The sequence below is a fragment of the Parus major genome, chromosome 4, assembly GCF_001522545.3.
Source record: "Parus major isolate Abel chromosome 4, Parus_major1.1, whole genome shotgun sequence".
Classification (NCBI taxonomy): Eukaryota; Metazoa; Chordata; class Aves; order Passeriformes; family Paridae; genus Parus; species Parus major.
The window spans coordinates 43,511,954-43,528,053 of NC_031771.1; the positions used below are offsets into that span (position 1 = coordinate 43,511,954).

Here is a 16,100-nt window from a genome sequence, read left to right on the forward strand (position 1 = left end):
TAAACAGAAGTTCGAAGGCAAATGCTTAACAGTTTTTGAAAAATAAGCTTAAGTTCTTTGTTCTCAAACTAACATCCTCTAAACAACCATTTGTGTCTGAAAATGTTCAGTAATAAAATTTAGGTAAATTTTCAAAATTACTTTTACTGATCCATCTTAGGTACAAAGGGTTGTAGTAAATGGCATTATATCAGGTTGATGACTGGTCACTACTGGAGTTCTACAGGGCTTCATTTTAGGCCCAGCACTCTTCAACATCCTCATAAACAACTTGAACGCAGGATCAAAAGAATACTAAATGAATTTGCAAAAAATACTAAATTGGGAGGAGCTATTGACTGCCTCAAGGGCAGAAAGAGGCCCTGCAGAGAGCCCTTGACAAATTAGAGATGGGAAATCACCAACCACATGAAGTTTAACAAGGGCACGTTCTGTATTCTGCACCTGGGATGGGGCAACCTTGGCTGTGTGTAGACTGGGGAATGAGATGCTGGAAAGCAGTGCCACAGAAAGGGACCTGGGGGCCCTGGTCAGTGTTAAGTTGAGCATGAGCCAGCAGTGCCCTGGCAGCCAGGAGGGCCAACCCTGTCCTGGGGGGCATCAGGCACAGCATGGCCAGCCGGGAAAGGGAGGGGATTGTCCTGCTCTGCTCTGAGCTGAGGCAGCCTCATCTTGAACATTGTGTGCAGTTTTGGGTGCCACAATGTAAGAAAGACATTAAACTATTGGGGGGCATCCAAAGGAGGGCAACAAGGAGGTGAATCCATATGAAGAATGTTTGAGGACACTTGGTATGTTCAGTCAGGAGGAGACCGAGGGGAGACTTCATTGCAGTTGCAACTTCCTTGAGAGGGGAGGAGAAGGGACAGATATTGATCTCTTCTCTCTTGTGACCAGTGACAGGACCCAAAGGAACAGCCTGAAGTTGTGTCAGGAGAGGTTTAGATTGGATATTAGAAAAAGGTTCTTCGCTTAGAGAATGGTTGGGCACTGGAACAGGCTCCACAGGGGAATGGTCACAGCACCAAGCCTGACAGTTCAAGGAGAATTTGGACAATGCTGTCAGAAAAAATGGTGTGATGATTGGGGCTGTGCTTTTCTGGGGCAGCAGTTTGACTTTCATGATCCTTATAGGTCTCTTTCATGCAGGATATTCTATGATCTTCAATTTTGTATATAGAACTCTTTTTGCAAATTACATTTATACATGCACAGACTTTAGCAATTAAAATTTCTACACAGGTTAGAAACTTCTACACAGGTTTGCGGCAAAGAGCAGTTGTACACTGCTGTTTGCCTGGAGCACATTGCAGACTTCTCACCCATATTCTCTGTGACATAGGCTGCAGTGTACCTTATTTCATCCCAGTCACGTACAGCTTTTGGCTTCCTGGGAATGTGCCAGTGCAGCCCTCAGCTGAGCAAATCCTGAACTTTTTAGTCTAATAATTAACTTCTGTAAACTTCCAGGTGAACTCCAGCTTTCTTTGTATTCAGACAGTTTAAGTAGGAACCCTTTTTGTGACAGAAATCTCCAATTCTGTGATCCTCCAAAGATCTGGTAATGTTTTATTGCTTGTCTTCACAGGAACTGATGTTCAATGGCTAGAAGAGAGCTGACAAGTGGCTGAAATGAATACGACTACTATCCTACAAGAGATTTTGATTAAAAGATCCCAGCAGAAGAAGAGGACTTCTCCCTTAAACTACAAGGAAAGGCTTTTTGTACTTACAAAGTCTATGCTAACATACTACGAAGGTCGAGCGGAGGTAGGAGACAAAGATTAATACTACCAATTTCCTTTATTCCTTTTTGCTTTTGTATGATACTGGCTTTTTTTTCCTGCTGTGTGTCATACTGTCAAGAGCTGATCAGGGAAATGGTCATTAGTGGCCATGAATGTGAGCTGGCATTTCTCTTATTTGTACTGCAGGTGTGGAGATAACTTACCTGGTAGTCAGTGTGAATTTGTTCTCAATCAGAGCAATAGTGCATAGTCAGGATGGCAGAAATGACATAAAACAGTGTTTAGAGGTGGTCATCAAAGCTGATTTTTTTCTCTCTCCAGAGAGATGAAAGATCACTGCTGTGATGAATTGAGGAAAAGGTAGAAAAAGTTACATTTGCAGTTTCTTGTAGCCATGTATACTGTGGGGGCCATTACATTCACATCTGGCCATAAACTGCATTTGAACAGGAGAAAGAGCATTTGGTAGGAGTAATGCATTGCAGACCAAGCTCTGCAGACATGAGATCCAATACAGTGGATCATACAACCTGGTGATTGAAATGAAACTGAAAGCAGTTTATCTTTGACCATATGACCAACTCATCCTGGTAACCACTTTCTGTGTAAATTCAATTTCTCAGTAAGTCATTAGTCTAAACTGCAAATTCTCAGGCCAGCATTTTTTCAAATGAGCTCCAGACTCAGTTTCATCATGGTCACCTGCCCCCAGAGTGCCCTGTCATATCCTCTGTGCTGGGGGTGAGATTTTGCACTTAAGTGAGGCTACTTTCCATGTTTGTCACAGTGCTGAAGAGGATTAAAATGACTGCAGTAGCTTGTGAAACATGTATGCCTTGGGAAGCCATTTAAGAAATAAATCTTAACTGGAGGGAACCCTGAAACCTCTTGTGTTGGCTGTCTTATCTCTGATAAAAGAAGGGGGTACAGGACAGCTAAGGCTTGTTAAGCGTGTTTCTCTGCCAGACCTTATGATTGCACCGGAACTGAGCTCACTTACATGCTACAAGATGCTCACAGCAGTCTGTTCTCTGAAAGCAGCTTGGACACAGTCAAGGATTAAGAACAAAATCACAGACTGAGGTTGGAGGGAGCTTCTGGAGGCTGTCTGATCCAAGCCCCCTGCTCAAGAGAAGCCACACAGAGCAGGTTGCTCAGAACCAGCTGGCTGTTGAATATTTCTGTCCAGTTGGTTGTTGAGTATTGCCATGGATGAGTCTCCACAGCCTTGCTCGGCTGTGCTAGGGCGCAGTCACCCTCACAGGAAAAAAGACCAGCATCGTTCCCCAGTGTTCAGATGGAGCCTTTTGTCTTTCAGTTTGTGCCCACTGCCTCTTGCCCTGTCACTGGACACTGCTAGCAATAATCTGTCTCTGTCCTCTTTGCACACTCCTTTCTGGCATTTTATGTCCCCATTTTATGATGGCAGAGTGTATCAGTCACTCCTGTTTTGGTGACTCTGGCCTCCACCCAGAGAACAAAGAGGTGGGGGCTAAGAAGCCCTCTGAAATGTGTCTTGCATGCTTATTCCATGTCAGGTTACATTCAGATCAAATAGAAATGTGATAAACAGGTTTTGCAGGTCTAGTTGTCACCCTTTAAAAAGTTACCACTTACAGCTTCCCCAGTTACAGCTTTCCTCTTCCATCTTTCCTTTTTCCCTGCAGGTTAATGTCCTCTGGCTAAAATGCTTTTCCAGGGAACTGACCCTCTCTGAGAGGGGGGTTTAAACTGTCAGTTTTATTTGCAGTGCGATTAAGCAGGGCAGCCCATAGTGCCCTCAGTGGAAGATGAAGTAACTTAAAATATTTCAGCCTAAGATACAAACAGTTGGGCTGAAAATATATCTTATGCCTATGCTAGGTCATCAGTTTGCTGCTGAAAAGACAGGTCTATTTCATCCCTGTCCTAGCCTTCCTAGACTCCCCCGTTAACTTGAATTGATTCTGGCCCTTCTTGGAATCCATATTGCTCTGAAAGAAATTGCTAATCATGGAATCATAGAATGGGCTGGGTCAGGTAAGGACCTTAAAATTGATCTAGTTCCAACCCCTCTGACCCTGGGCAGACACTTTCCACTAGACTAGGTTTCTCAGAGCTCCATCCAACCTGGTCTAGAGCACTTCCAGGGATGGGGCATCCACGACCTCTCTAGGCAACCTGTTCCAGTGCCTCATCACCCTCACAGTAAAGAACTATTTCCTAAAATCTAATCTAAACCTACTCGGAGTTGGAAACTGTTCCCCCTTGTCCTGTCACTACATGCCCTTGGAAATAGTTTCTCTCTTTCTTGTAGGCTTCCTTCAGGTGCTGGAAGGCCACAGTTAGGTCAGCAGAAAGATATTTGATCTGGTTTTATTTTTGCTGGATTGGTGTTCTGCTGGGTTTGCACGCTGCCTTAGCTGCATGCAGGCTCTAACAAGTGCCTGAGGCTGTGCCAGGTGGTGGAGGAGAACAGGATGCTCCGACTGTTGACAGCGGCAGGTTGTTAGACTGGCTCAGCCATAACGTATTACTTTCCAGCCTCAAACCATTTTCATTTTCACTGTTCCTCTCATTTTAGATTCTTCTAAGCATTAATCAGCATTTTATTTTATTAACGGTGTTGTCTGAAAATAGTGAGATCTTAAAGGGGCATACTGAATATTTTTGTCTCTTTAAAAAAACACAACAGTAAGACAAAGATCTCTGTGGCACAGTTATTCCTTTATGTTTCTGGACAGCTTAATTGCAAAGATGTTTGTGGGTTTAATTATTTGTTTGGTTATTGTTTGGGTTTTTAAAGCCAATTATGGTGTCCATAAATATGTATTTACAGTAAGACAGCTGCATGTTCTGGCTGAGGTAATTTATATGTAGAGAAAAGAGTTATTAACCATCTAGATAATTCTGCCCCCTCTGAATAACTGGGGGTTTATTGCTGAATTAATGCGACTACTGTGTATGCTGGTTGGATGTAAAGACATGTCAGATGGAAGGATAGGTACAGACTTTGGGCTTGGCAGTATTGAAAATCCAGATTGGTAAAATAAGCATGGAAATCCCAAGCCAAGAGAATCTCACACCCTCATTTTAATTCCGTAACTGCAGTGGTAGCAGTCTGCCAAGGGTGGTTGAGTTCTGCTCCTCTAGGCAAGAGTGCAATTCCCAGTTTGATTGTTGGCCAAGCTGAAGTAATTTCTTGTTTTCTTCCATTTTAACTTTTATGGAAGTTCAGTAGAGAGAGATCAAGAAAAACTTAGGGTTTGTGGGCATGTGAATAATCATACCACTTCTTTTTAGAAACAAGACTAAAGTAAATCTTGTTAACCAGATTAGTCAATACTCAAAGTGTGGGCAAGTTGGGGTTATTAATAAAGTGACAGAATTAGGCATTTTGTATGTCTGGTGACAGAAGTGGAACATTTATGATAACAAAAAGCGGTCAACCATAGCAAATAGTGTTAATGTAAAAGCTGCTGAGAGGTTTAATTGTTCTGTGCAGCCAGAATGGAGCATCACTTGCTCTTTGACCAGAAACTGTACGTTATAGACACCACTCTTCTCTGTATTTTCCTGTCCTATCTACTGAAAAAGTCCCATATATCTTATTTGGAGAAATAAATTATTATCTCCTAAACTTGACTACTAGCAACAGGCTAAAATCTTGTTTTAACTTGATCATAACTGTTTTGAATCTTTCTAGATGTGCTTTTAAGCAGATCAGGTCCCCTGTCATGGTACAATGGCAGTGCATGCCTGCAGTGAAGCTGGAACTGCACTGCTACCATGAGAAGGAGAAATACAGTTTTTTCACTTAAAGATATTGCTCTGCTGTAAGTCATGGAGCAGGAGAATGAACTATTGATGGAGCGTAGCTACAGAATCAGTGAAGAAGCTGCATTTCAGGACTGATTTCAAAACACAGAAGCCTGAGGAAGGAGAATCCTGGTTTAGGTCACCTGTACAAAGCTCTACAATTACGATTAATATCATGGGAAACTTAATTTGCATAGGAAGCCAATAGGAGCTTGGCTTTTACTGCTTAACTCCTGGGCATTATGCTGTTGGATAAAAAATGTGCAAGAAGTATCACCTTTAGGCTTGTTAAAAAGATGGACATTAAGAAACTTGAAAATAAAAATACATCAGGAACTGACTTGCCTTAAGCATCACAGAGATAGATTTTTAATGTCAGAAAAGAGGAATATTCTGTTTTAGCTGGGGTGTGTTCTCATTTTGTCTTTTTTTTCTTGGTCATAAATTCTGAGAATTAGTAAGTGTAGCTGTTGTGGAAATGGCATCATTGCACGATTGTGCGATATTAGGCTAATAATGATTATAAGCAAATAAAAAGGCTGAGCTAATGTTGTTTCTTGAAGCCCGTAACGGTTTATCAGCTGTCATTGTTGGAAAGAGTATTTTCTGTATTTTCTCCTAATGTTGCAAAAGTGGCTGTTGAAATCTGAATGTGACGTGGTCCATTTACAATGAAGACAAAAATTCACTATAGTAAGATATAACTGCATTGGTCTCCAAGTTTATTTTCAAAGGATCAATGCATTCATACTTTCATCTGTGTCTGTTTGGAAAATCAAACCTTAAGTGTCTATCTATGAGTCCACCTTACCACTGAAATTTTAAACACCTCAGTAAATATCAGCTGGACAATGGAAGGGAAGATTCATTTTACCAGTGTCCCACAGTTCAAGTGCCCCCCACACTGCTGTGCAGGGTGGCTGCAGAGAACAGCATCATTTATTCCTCTTGAGTTAGCCAACAGGACAGACCACACAAAAGTAGCATCCAAGCTACTATGTCCATCAGGGCTGTCCACCGTGTGCCCATGATTTATTGTCTTTTTCCTTGTGTGGCAAGGAGTTTGACTGCTGTGAATCCTTTCTCAGCACATGGTTAGAAGGTATCTCCGAAGTGGGAGTCTGATGGTCCCAGGTGTAGCAGGCTTGCTGCTGTATTAAAAACAGCAATGATAGCAAGTAGCACGTACTTCACACAGGTTTTAGTTAGCTGATGCTGCCAGGGCATCTCACTTGAACTTAAAGACTACAGGTTTTTGTTCTAGATGGCATTTTAGGCAAGGGAAAATCTTCATGATGAAGGAAGGACAGTAAGTGTAGGTGTTAAAGTACTTCTCACCGGTGGAAGAGTTGAAAAGAGCTGGTCTGTGCAAGTGAGATATCCTGCTAGTTTGTTGGTTTGAAAACTATCACATTGATGTTTCTCATGAGTGTGGTGCTTCCAAAAGGTGACACAGATCTGTTCATAATTTTATAAGTCCTTGTCAGTGTGTAGACTGTTAGGATCCTCATATCTATTGAACCTGTGCAATGTTCCCTTTAACCATCATGTTTCTCTTTGTCACTCAGCTTGATTACCAGTGATACTCTTTAGTTTGAAAGTGTGCTGACGTGTGCTTTGGTTACTGTCCTCCCACACAAGGCCCAGCACGCTTGACTTAATCTTTCCATTCACAGCAGCTTGCGCTGGCCATGAATATGAAGCTGACTATGAGCTTATGAACATTAAATTTCTTTATGCTTTAGCACCTTTATTGTTTGTTCATGTTTGCTCTTTGGATAGTTGACAGCAATAAGTATTTTACATTGGATTTTGCATTTTCAAAAGGCATAGGCTAAATCCCGGTTCCTGTGGTTACCCTGCATGTGTTTGGGTGGACAGGAGTCTGCAATGTTAGAAGGGAGGACGAGAAGGGGGAGAGTTTGGGCTGCAATGCCCATTAGCATTGGAATACTAATGGAACTACTGCACAGAGGATGTTGGAGTAGGCACATCACTTACCTCTTTATTAGTGTGCAGAAACCATTTGCTTCTACAGAGAAGGGCAAAAATGTTTAAGAGTCTTATTTAGAAGGATGCTGCTGTGGAGTCAAGTAGAAGGCATCTTCTGAGCAGCTGATCTGGGGAGGTGCAGAATGCTCTTGTCTTCAGTGGCAGTAGTGGTATTTGCCATTAGGATCAGACTTGTGTGAAAACTTTCTTGTGTAAACAGGACTGTTACAACTGATAAAAACCAGCCAGGATATAAATGAAAAAAAAGCAGAATGAAAACCTGAACATTTTGGGGGGTTGGTCATTTTGAAAGTCTCTTCCTAAGGAAAAAAGGTCCTTCTGTAAGGGCTGTCTTTGGTTCTTGTAATTTGAATATAGAGGAGACAGAAGCTACTGAAATTACAGTGGTGATATTTTAAGGAAGGAAAAATAAAAGCTCTGGGGCCCACTCTGAAGCTGTAAGTTTCAGGGTAAAATTGCGTAGCTTCATTGCGACGCTAATGTTGTGCAAATACTTCATTTAGAGCATAACAACATTACAGAGCTTCAAAAAGCTGTGCTTCTTACTTTTCTATTTTAACAGAAGATTAATTGATTCTACTGTTGTTTCCTATTGTGCTTACCCTTTATTATTTTAAAAATAATTACCCTGATTTATGGTATCTCCTTAGTCATTGCATATGTGATTTAATTATTTTATATAAATGAAAGCGTGATTCAGTTTTACAATGCTTCTGATCACTTCACTGACTGCTCTTGTTTTTAATGTAAGATAAATAGCTTCTGAAACTAGTAGGTTTATAGAGCGTTTTTTTTTTGTTGTTCCAAGTCACACGTCATAATGATAGAGCTTTCTTAGCATACTTGAGAGTGAAAACTGTAAGTTGGAGACATAACGTAAAACTGTTCATGTGAATGGGAGCAGCTTTGAGAAGCATGGGAATGCTCACTTGTAAAGGGCAATTCATAAAGAATCCTAGGTTGTAAAAAAAAAAAAAATGTTGGTTATACTGTAGAAATTATTCCCTATTTTCTCTAACATCTACTGAAAGAAAAGTCAGCTATAAAATGAGAATCTGTAGTAATCATCCTTCTACAAGAATTTTGATTTTTATGAGATGCAGCAAATGAGACATAGATGAAGTTGAAAAGCACAGGTTGTAGCTGTGGAGATATAGGCATGGATAAGAATATTTACCTTCTGACTAGACAGGAGCGGATGAATCTTAAAGGTCTTAAGAAGGAAGAACTGGAAAATAGATGAGAGAATGCTACAGAAGGCCTAGTTTTTTAAAAAATTGTGCAGAAGAGAAGCTGAGAAACTTTAATCTCTGAAGATAATTTAGAGAAAAATGCATGGAAAACCAGGCTTGTTGAAGGTACCTGGAAGATGCAGAAATTGCACATCAGCCAACAAAGAAACAAAACAAAAAAAACCAAACCAAAATAATCTCAGACTATTTTATGCTCTGTCTGCTATGACAGGGGTAACAAGTCTTGTGGGTAGCACAGAACAGCAGATATCATGTGTTTTCATCCAAGTAAGGGTTTTTTGACAGTGCTGAACAAGATATTTTCATATGTCAGCATTAGAAATTACATATATGAACTTCTTGTAAATCTGATTGCAGAGCACATGGGAAGCTGGTACTGTGTTGAATAGGCATTGGTGGCTTGTTTTCAGATTGAGAGCCTGTCTTGAATGGACTATCCTATTCTGCATTTTAGTATTTTCACTACTGATGCTGTCGTTGGAATAGAAGCTCATCGAGCTCTCAGGTAAAATAAAACTTGAAGGAGCTGCAAGTATTTTGAAAAACAAGTCTAGAAATTTATGTGGTATATTTGGATTAGGTGTGTGGTGCTTTATTTATCTTTTTTATTATTATTATTTTAAAATCTTGTAGAATGCAATTCAGTGTGGACAAGTGAAAGAGGCAAGAATGCTGAAATATTCAGATAAAAAATGACAATAAGTAGCCAAGTGTCAGGCTGTCTCCAGCAGGACCTGGGTTACAGAATAGTGGATCATAAATTTGATATGCATCAATGATACTTTGCAAAAGACAGGTATTACATCAGGATGAAAAAACGTGACTACAAATCCTTATAATTAGATAACAGGGCATTGGCTGCAGTGCTGCATCTGGTTTGGGGCAGTAAGTTTCAAGAAACATGTTGATCTGCCTGTGAGGTTCAGGGCAGGAGCAGCAGAAAGGATGAGCTTCCCAAAAGCCGGTGATGAAGGGTTGGTAAGTGGAAAAGCAATTGTTTAAAGCAGAGACATGTTCTGGAATCTCAAAAGACAGAAGAGGCCTCTCAGCTCTGTGGTTGTTGAGTCCATCATCTGAACTTTGAGAAAGTAGCTAAGGCAGCTGGTGCCTTGGCTGAGTGACCTCTTGGGTCTTGTTTTGGGCTCTGGTCACTTGCCTGTGGTGCTTGTGGACTTGGGCTCTCCTCTCTGCGTGGCTCAGGTTGTCCAAGTCTAGTGCTCAGACAGCATGGAGGCTGAGTTAGGGCTGAATGCAAGGTGTCACTCGCCCAGCAGAGCCAGAGGGGTGTCCTGAGCGGGGAGAAAACAGCACAGAAATGAGACAGCTGGGCTGGGCAGGCTGAGAGCTCTGTGTGTGTGGACTTCACAAAAAACCAAGAGGACAAGACTTGTCTGAAAGGGCCTGAAGAGGTACGGCAGTTAATTTGACAGCTGAAGGGCTGTAGGTTATTTAAGGTGTGATATGGTTGGAGACCTGGCTGATTTATTTTGTGTCCCTTACTTTTATGAGGTTGCAGCACTGTACCATAACTGCAGTTGTGCACGTTTGACTGGCTGCCTCTCCATTGCAGGAGAGTAAGTTACAGACAATGCACTGTAGTCGTGGTTAGGAAGTTGGAGAATTTATTTTTGTGCTTCTCAGTCTCTCCAGTGCTGGTCATTGACATCTGCTGAGCAGCCAGGCCATGATAATAGATTCTCCGTTTCTTAATTTGCAATACAGGGTTTAAAACTTTACTCTTCTCAATTCTGTTTGTATTTTTTCCCCCTTTGAATTCTTCCTACAGGTCAGACTAGATGAGAATGATAATCTTTTGCTTTTCACATCAATTCTAGCCATTTTTGAAAGGTAAATAAATATACTTGATACTTGCTTTTATTAATAATTTAAAAAATATTTGAAAGGAGAGGGACATCCTTCAATGTATTTGACACACTGGAAAATACAGGAATGGAAAATGTAGCCACGTAACACCTAGCTACAGTAATTATATTTGCAAAATCCCTAATTGCTTGCCTCAAGAGGGAACTGCAGAAATATCCAGCCAGTGCTTCTTATTAATAAATTGCAATACTGTTAAAAGAAACAAAAGCCCAAAACCTGAAAGCCCAACCTTCCTCCCTGCAAAGAACCCAAAAATGAAGACACCCATACATTTGGCTCTGGAGCATATTCTGTCAGAGCAGCTGTCTGTAGGCAGTGATGGCTTAGCCAGGCTTTTCGTGGTTTTGCAAGTTTGAAGAGGCACTCCATAAAAGGAGATAAAAGTAGGGCTACACTTGTGAGAACACATGGGTCACATGCTGATGACCTCAGGATTTCCTACATGGGGGTAAGCATGGAATAAAGAAATAGTATGAACAAGGAAAGAGAGAGCATGAGGGAGACAAAATCTAGATATTTCTTGCCAGCTGGGCTGAATTATGCACATTTTCATTGGGGCTTTTTTCCCCAAATCTAATGTCCTTTGTATTGTTCAACACCCCCCGTATACACACATACTTATGTGGGGGTAAGCAGTGCAGTGTGTTCATCAGCAAAGAGGAAATACACTGAGGAGAAATTTTCATCTGATAGCAAGGATATGGGCTTCTGAAGCTGTAAAGCTTTTGTATTTAGCAGAGGAGTAATTCCAAATGTACAGAAGATCAGCTGTTTGATTGTACACTTATCTAATACTTGGATATTTTTTGTCTTACTGTATTCTAAGATGATTTTTTAAGGAATTGTGTAATCCTTTATTTCTTCCATATCTGACAACACAGGTCTAATATTATGACTTCTTCATATTACTGTTTAATATGCTGAAATAAAGAGGAATAGCTTATTTTTTTTGGATTGCATGGGAACAAGACTTGACCATACCCATTGTGAGAAAGGAGCAGGACTTCTAAAACTGTAAATCAGTATTTTGAAACATAGGCAAATGTTAAATATGTTTGGCATTTTGAAAAGCTTTGTATAATAGTTTCTGTATAATCACTTCCCTTTTGTTATTTTCAGCAAGAAGATACATTAAAAAAGAAAACCCACACCATAAACCCCAACCTTTACTGTGACTTTGAAGCACATATATTACCTATTTGTTTTCCTTGTTGGGATTTAGCATTTTTAGACCTTTATTACTGTTCTAACCATATTTGCTTCTACAAGCCTCCCTCTAGAGGCATATATATACATATCTTTAGTAAAGAAGCACACCAGGTTTGATAGAATCCTCTGTGAATACCTGTGTCCCATTCAGAGAGCATGCAGGAATGTTCTGGTAAAATACTGCTACTTCTACAGTAAATCTAACATTTTTCTACTCTGTTAGCCTTCTTCCACCTCAAAAAAAGAGAATCTTTAAAAATGTCTCTCTGCTTCCTGCACTTTGGCATTGCCTGATTAGCCAGTGTACTAATTTTGTCTCTTTGTAGCAGAGATCACTTGTTGGAAAGAGTGGGTTATGGTTGAATTTCTCAGGGCTGGCTCATGGCTGCATCTCTACTTCCCAACTTCTTCAGGGCTTGAGCTCTACCTTGATTCTGCATTTCATATCTGCTGTATGGGTGTAGAGCCCGTGGAACGCATTTGCCTGTAGAATAAATGCAACACAGTTATGGTATGCAAGATGTCCTATTATTATAAAGGAAAGTCTTTTAAATAGGGAGGAGAGAGAAATTGCAGTGGTCTCTTTAACATTTTTCTTGAGTCATTCTTTCTTGCTTCTGTGCACCCATAGTTTGTTAATGAGTAATGGTCAGCTAAAACAGAGATGCACATTTGGCATTAATAACTGTTGCTTCTGATGTGATCTGAAAATGTCTTGAGCAGTAGGTTTGTTTTTAGTTTCACATATGCATTTAAAAAAAACAAACTATAAAATATGCAAAATCTGAAGAATCTTCCCTGACATTAGGTTTAATAAGGTGGATTGACTTGTAAGGTGGGTCAGCTTTGTATTAGCTTAATTTAGTATCTTGTGATGAAGCAAACTGAGCCACCCTAAATCATGAAAGCATACAAAGGTATGACTTAGGAAGTACAATTACCAGAATGATGTACTGTGCATCAGGGGATTTCCTTTATGTTTTTCCCCCCAAACATTAGGTGGTTATCTAGATGAATTCCTGTCCTTTGTCCTCCTGTCAGTGTCCTCTGAGTGAGCACTCACTGAGTGCCAGAATTGTCATGAAAATCTCTGAGCCCAGGAGGAGGGTGATTCAGATAAAATAGTAGTGTATTCCTCTAAGGGATTTCTGTGATTCTGGATACAAAAAACCCCTCCAATGTATATTGTCTGTCTGTCCTTCAACCTCAGTTAACCAGCAGGTGAGATCCAAGCAATATGAGTACCCCTCTGGACGCAGAAAACAGGGCAGATAAGTTACAGGAGCGGTGTTTCTTCTTCTTTGCATGTTGTTGTGCAAGAAAGATGTCTGGAGAGATGTCTTCAGCACGGTTATGTGGAGTGCTGAGTTCTGGGGTTCGTGAAAAGGCTGATCTCCTTTGGACCCTCCTGTTCTGCCTTGGTTAATCTGGCAGCCCTGAAATTGCCAGGTCAGCCACACAGTGACAAGGAGAGGGAGTGACAAAGAGTACTGCCTGCTCTGCCAAGTGATGTAGATTTCAGTAACAACTTTTGTCTTTTGCATGAAAGTATTTACTTTAGAGAGTCAGTGTTCAGGTAAGGGGATACTGTAGAATATCCTGAGTTTGGAAGTGACCAACATAAAATAACCAGAAAACTTAAAATGATTTTTTGGTAAAAAAATCCAAGGTTGCATACTTGGTACAAAATTCTTTTTCAGCATTGCTTGATAAATCTTTGTAGTATAGCTCATGGTAACATTTATGATTTTACTTTTTTCCTTTATAGTTGGTTAAAGTGCCTAATTCCCCAATACATTCCCCTTTAAAAAACCCACCTCCCTTGTGTATGTTGGTTTTTCTTGTAACAAATAACAGTTGCAGCTTTATCTGAACTTACCCTTTGTCATTCTTCCTGATGCTGACCATGATGTACCTGAATTCTTCATGCATGTTTTCTCTGCACTATTCTACATAAGACTCAGAGTGCTAAATGCATTTTAAGTGTTGATGAAACTTAATGGGCAATTAACTATAGGTTTCTAGGGTGATGGAATTACAACTGCTGTATTTGAAATTGTTCTTTGTGTCTGTTTACAAGGCTGTGTTTTCAGTTGCTTGTGGTTGTACCAGACTTCTGCTATTTGGGCTAAAGTTTCCATCCCCAAGAGAGGAGCTGAGTAAGGATTGGCATATCTCAAGTAATTCAGTAATTGCTAATTACTTCCACTTTGTGTGAACAGTGCCAGTCTTTCATAAGAGTTCATAAGTACTCTGGACTGGATGTTCTGGATGTGCTTGGCAAATCAGTTTTTTAGATGTGTATTAGTTCAGTACCAGCCCTGAGCTTCTACTACTTTTCTTCCAGATTCCAGCAGAAACTTCCTCTACTATTAGAGATTTGGTTCTCTCAAAAGTGAGTGGTGGCACTATACAGTCTTTCTGTGGATTTCAGTGGAGACTAAGGCCCAGGACACCTGCCTCTCATTATCAGCTGTTCTTCCAAGGGGCTGCCTCTCCAGAGTGTTGAACTATGCTGTCATTCCATGTGCTGTGCAGCACCTGCTGAGCACCTGTGCCTTCTTTAAAATGCTCATAATTATCAGTGTAGGTGACTGAATCTGCTCAGATTTAGCCTCTGCTTTTGAATTTGCTTCTCTGGCCTTCTGCTAGCCTTGTTCAAAGAAGTTCCTTTGATACAGACCCCATTTTGGTCCAGGGTTACATCTGTATCTTCTGCTTTCTGTCTCATCAGGGACTTGTGTTACCTGTGTAACATCCAAATTTCTCTGGAACCTTAGTGGAACACAGCAGAAGCCTTCAAATGATGGGAGCACTTCAGCAACAGAGCAAGGGAGCAGATGAGATGATACCGGTTTTAATAATAATTTAAACTTAGCAAGGGGGAAGCACTTCTTTTTTCCCAGGTTATTTTTTGTAAAGAAAACTATTTTAAACCTAAGATTACATCTGATTGGAAACTTTCTATGTAAAGAATTGGTACTTTTCACTCAGCAAATTTACTGTACTCAGTGCGTTTTCACAAGTGCAGATCTTTATACCCTCAGTTTTCAGACAACTTCTTCAGTTAAAGTCACATGAAGTGAAATCACTGTTATAAGTGGGAAAGAAATCAAGATATCTCTGTTAAAAGAAAAGAGAATTAGATAAATTTCTTATATTTTAACAATTTTTTTTCCTTTCTCTTGTAGAAAAAATACAGAAAAGGATCTGTGGATATTTCAAGGATTAAATGTGTAGAAGTTGTAAAAAGTGATGGTATTATTCCATGTCAGAATAAATATCCTTTTCAGGTATGTTTTTTAATAGAAAATACATAAATTACAGTGCTCTTTTCAAAAACACTAGATCATTTAGACATAACTGCCCTTAAACTTACTGTCAATTCCAAGTAATGAGCCTATTCTCTGTCTCTTTTGGGCTGGTGGGAGGTAGTTCAGGATTAATGGTTAAAACACATTCCCTGCAAGCTCTTCTGCCCTTGCAGTCCCTTCCCTTGGGAGTTGGGCTATGTACACTTTTTCTTTTCCTTACTCTCTCAGCTTGAATTTTGACTGGAACCTGCCCTGCCCTGGTCTTCTGCTGGAACAAATGAGCTGACAGCCCAATTTCTCTGTCTTCATTCTTTCACATTAAATTAAATCTAATTACCATGAAATTATACAGGAATAAGAAAATTTGCTTCCTTTTTTTTTTTTTTTTTTTTTTCTTTTTTTTTTTTTTTTTTTTTTTTTTTTTTTTTTTTTTTTTTTTCTTTTTCACTGTGAATTGAATGGAAATGAACACAGAAAACAAATTCCTTAGAGGGGAAAAGAAAAATGTGGGGGGTTGAATGCTGTGCCTCCTTACTATAGAGGGAATGGAGTAGTAAGGAGGAATTCCACTTCTGGAGAGGGGCAGCAGTGACTGATCCATTTTTCCCAGAGCAATACTTGCTTTCTGCCAATGCAAGCAGTGGAGAAATAAAAAATAAAAATCACCCCAGAGCAGTATTGAATCAGATGGGAGAATGTCTTATTACAAGGTAGCTTTCATTCATTAAATTGAACTGTTTTTAGAAAAAACACAGTGAAGAATGAACAAAGCAAAATGTGAAGCAAGCATTTTAAGGAATGCTGAAAAGATAATATACCATTACAAAAGTCTTCCTAATTCTCCTGAAACATCATATCTGAATAATAAACCTTAATAACTT

At 40.0% G+C, this 16,100-nt stretch overlaps 1 protein-coding gene across 4 annotated transcripts in view; it reads left to right on the forward strand.

Moving 5' to 3' along the window:
- The window catches only part of TEC (tec protein tyrosine kinase), a 42,633-nt gene that overhangs the window by 13,690 nt on the left and 12,843 nt on the right, over positions 1 to 16,100 (forward strand). For 2 of the 4 annotated variants that reach the window (XM_015624093.3, XM_015624096.2), the window contains exons 2-3: positions 1,589 to 1,770; positions 15,097 to 15,198. In XM_015624093.3, coding sequence (XP_015479579.1) covers positions 1,633 to 1,770; positions 15,097 to 15,198 — 240 coding nt within the window. In that variant the 5' untranslated portion in view covers positions 1,589 to 1,632. Of the gene's footprint in view, positions 1 to 1,482; positions 1,771 to 15,096; positions 15,199 to 16,100 lie in introns of those variants that run through there. The other 2 variants (XM_015624094.2, XM_015624097.1) reach the window with 2 other exon arrangements.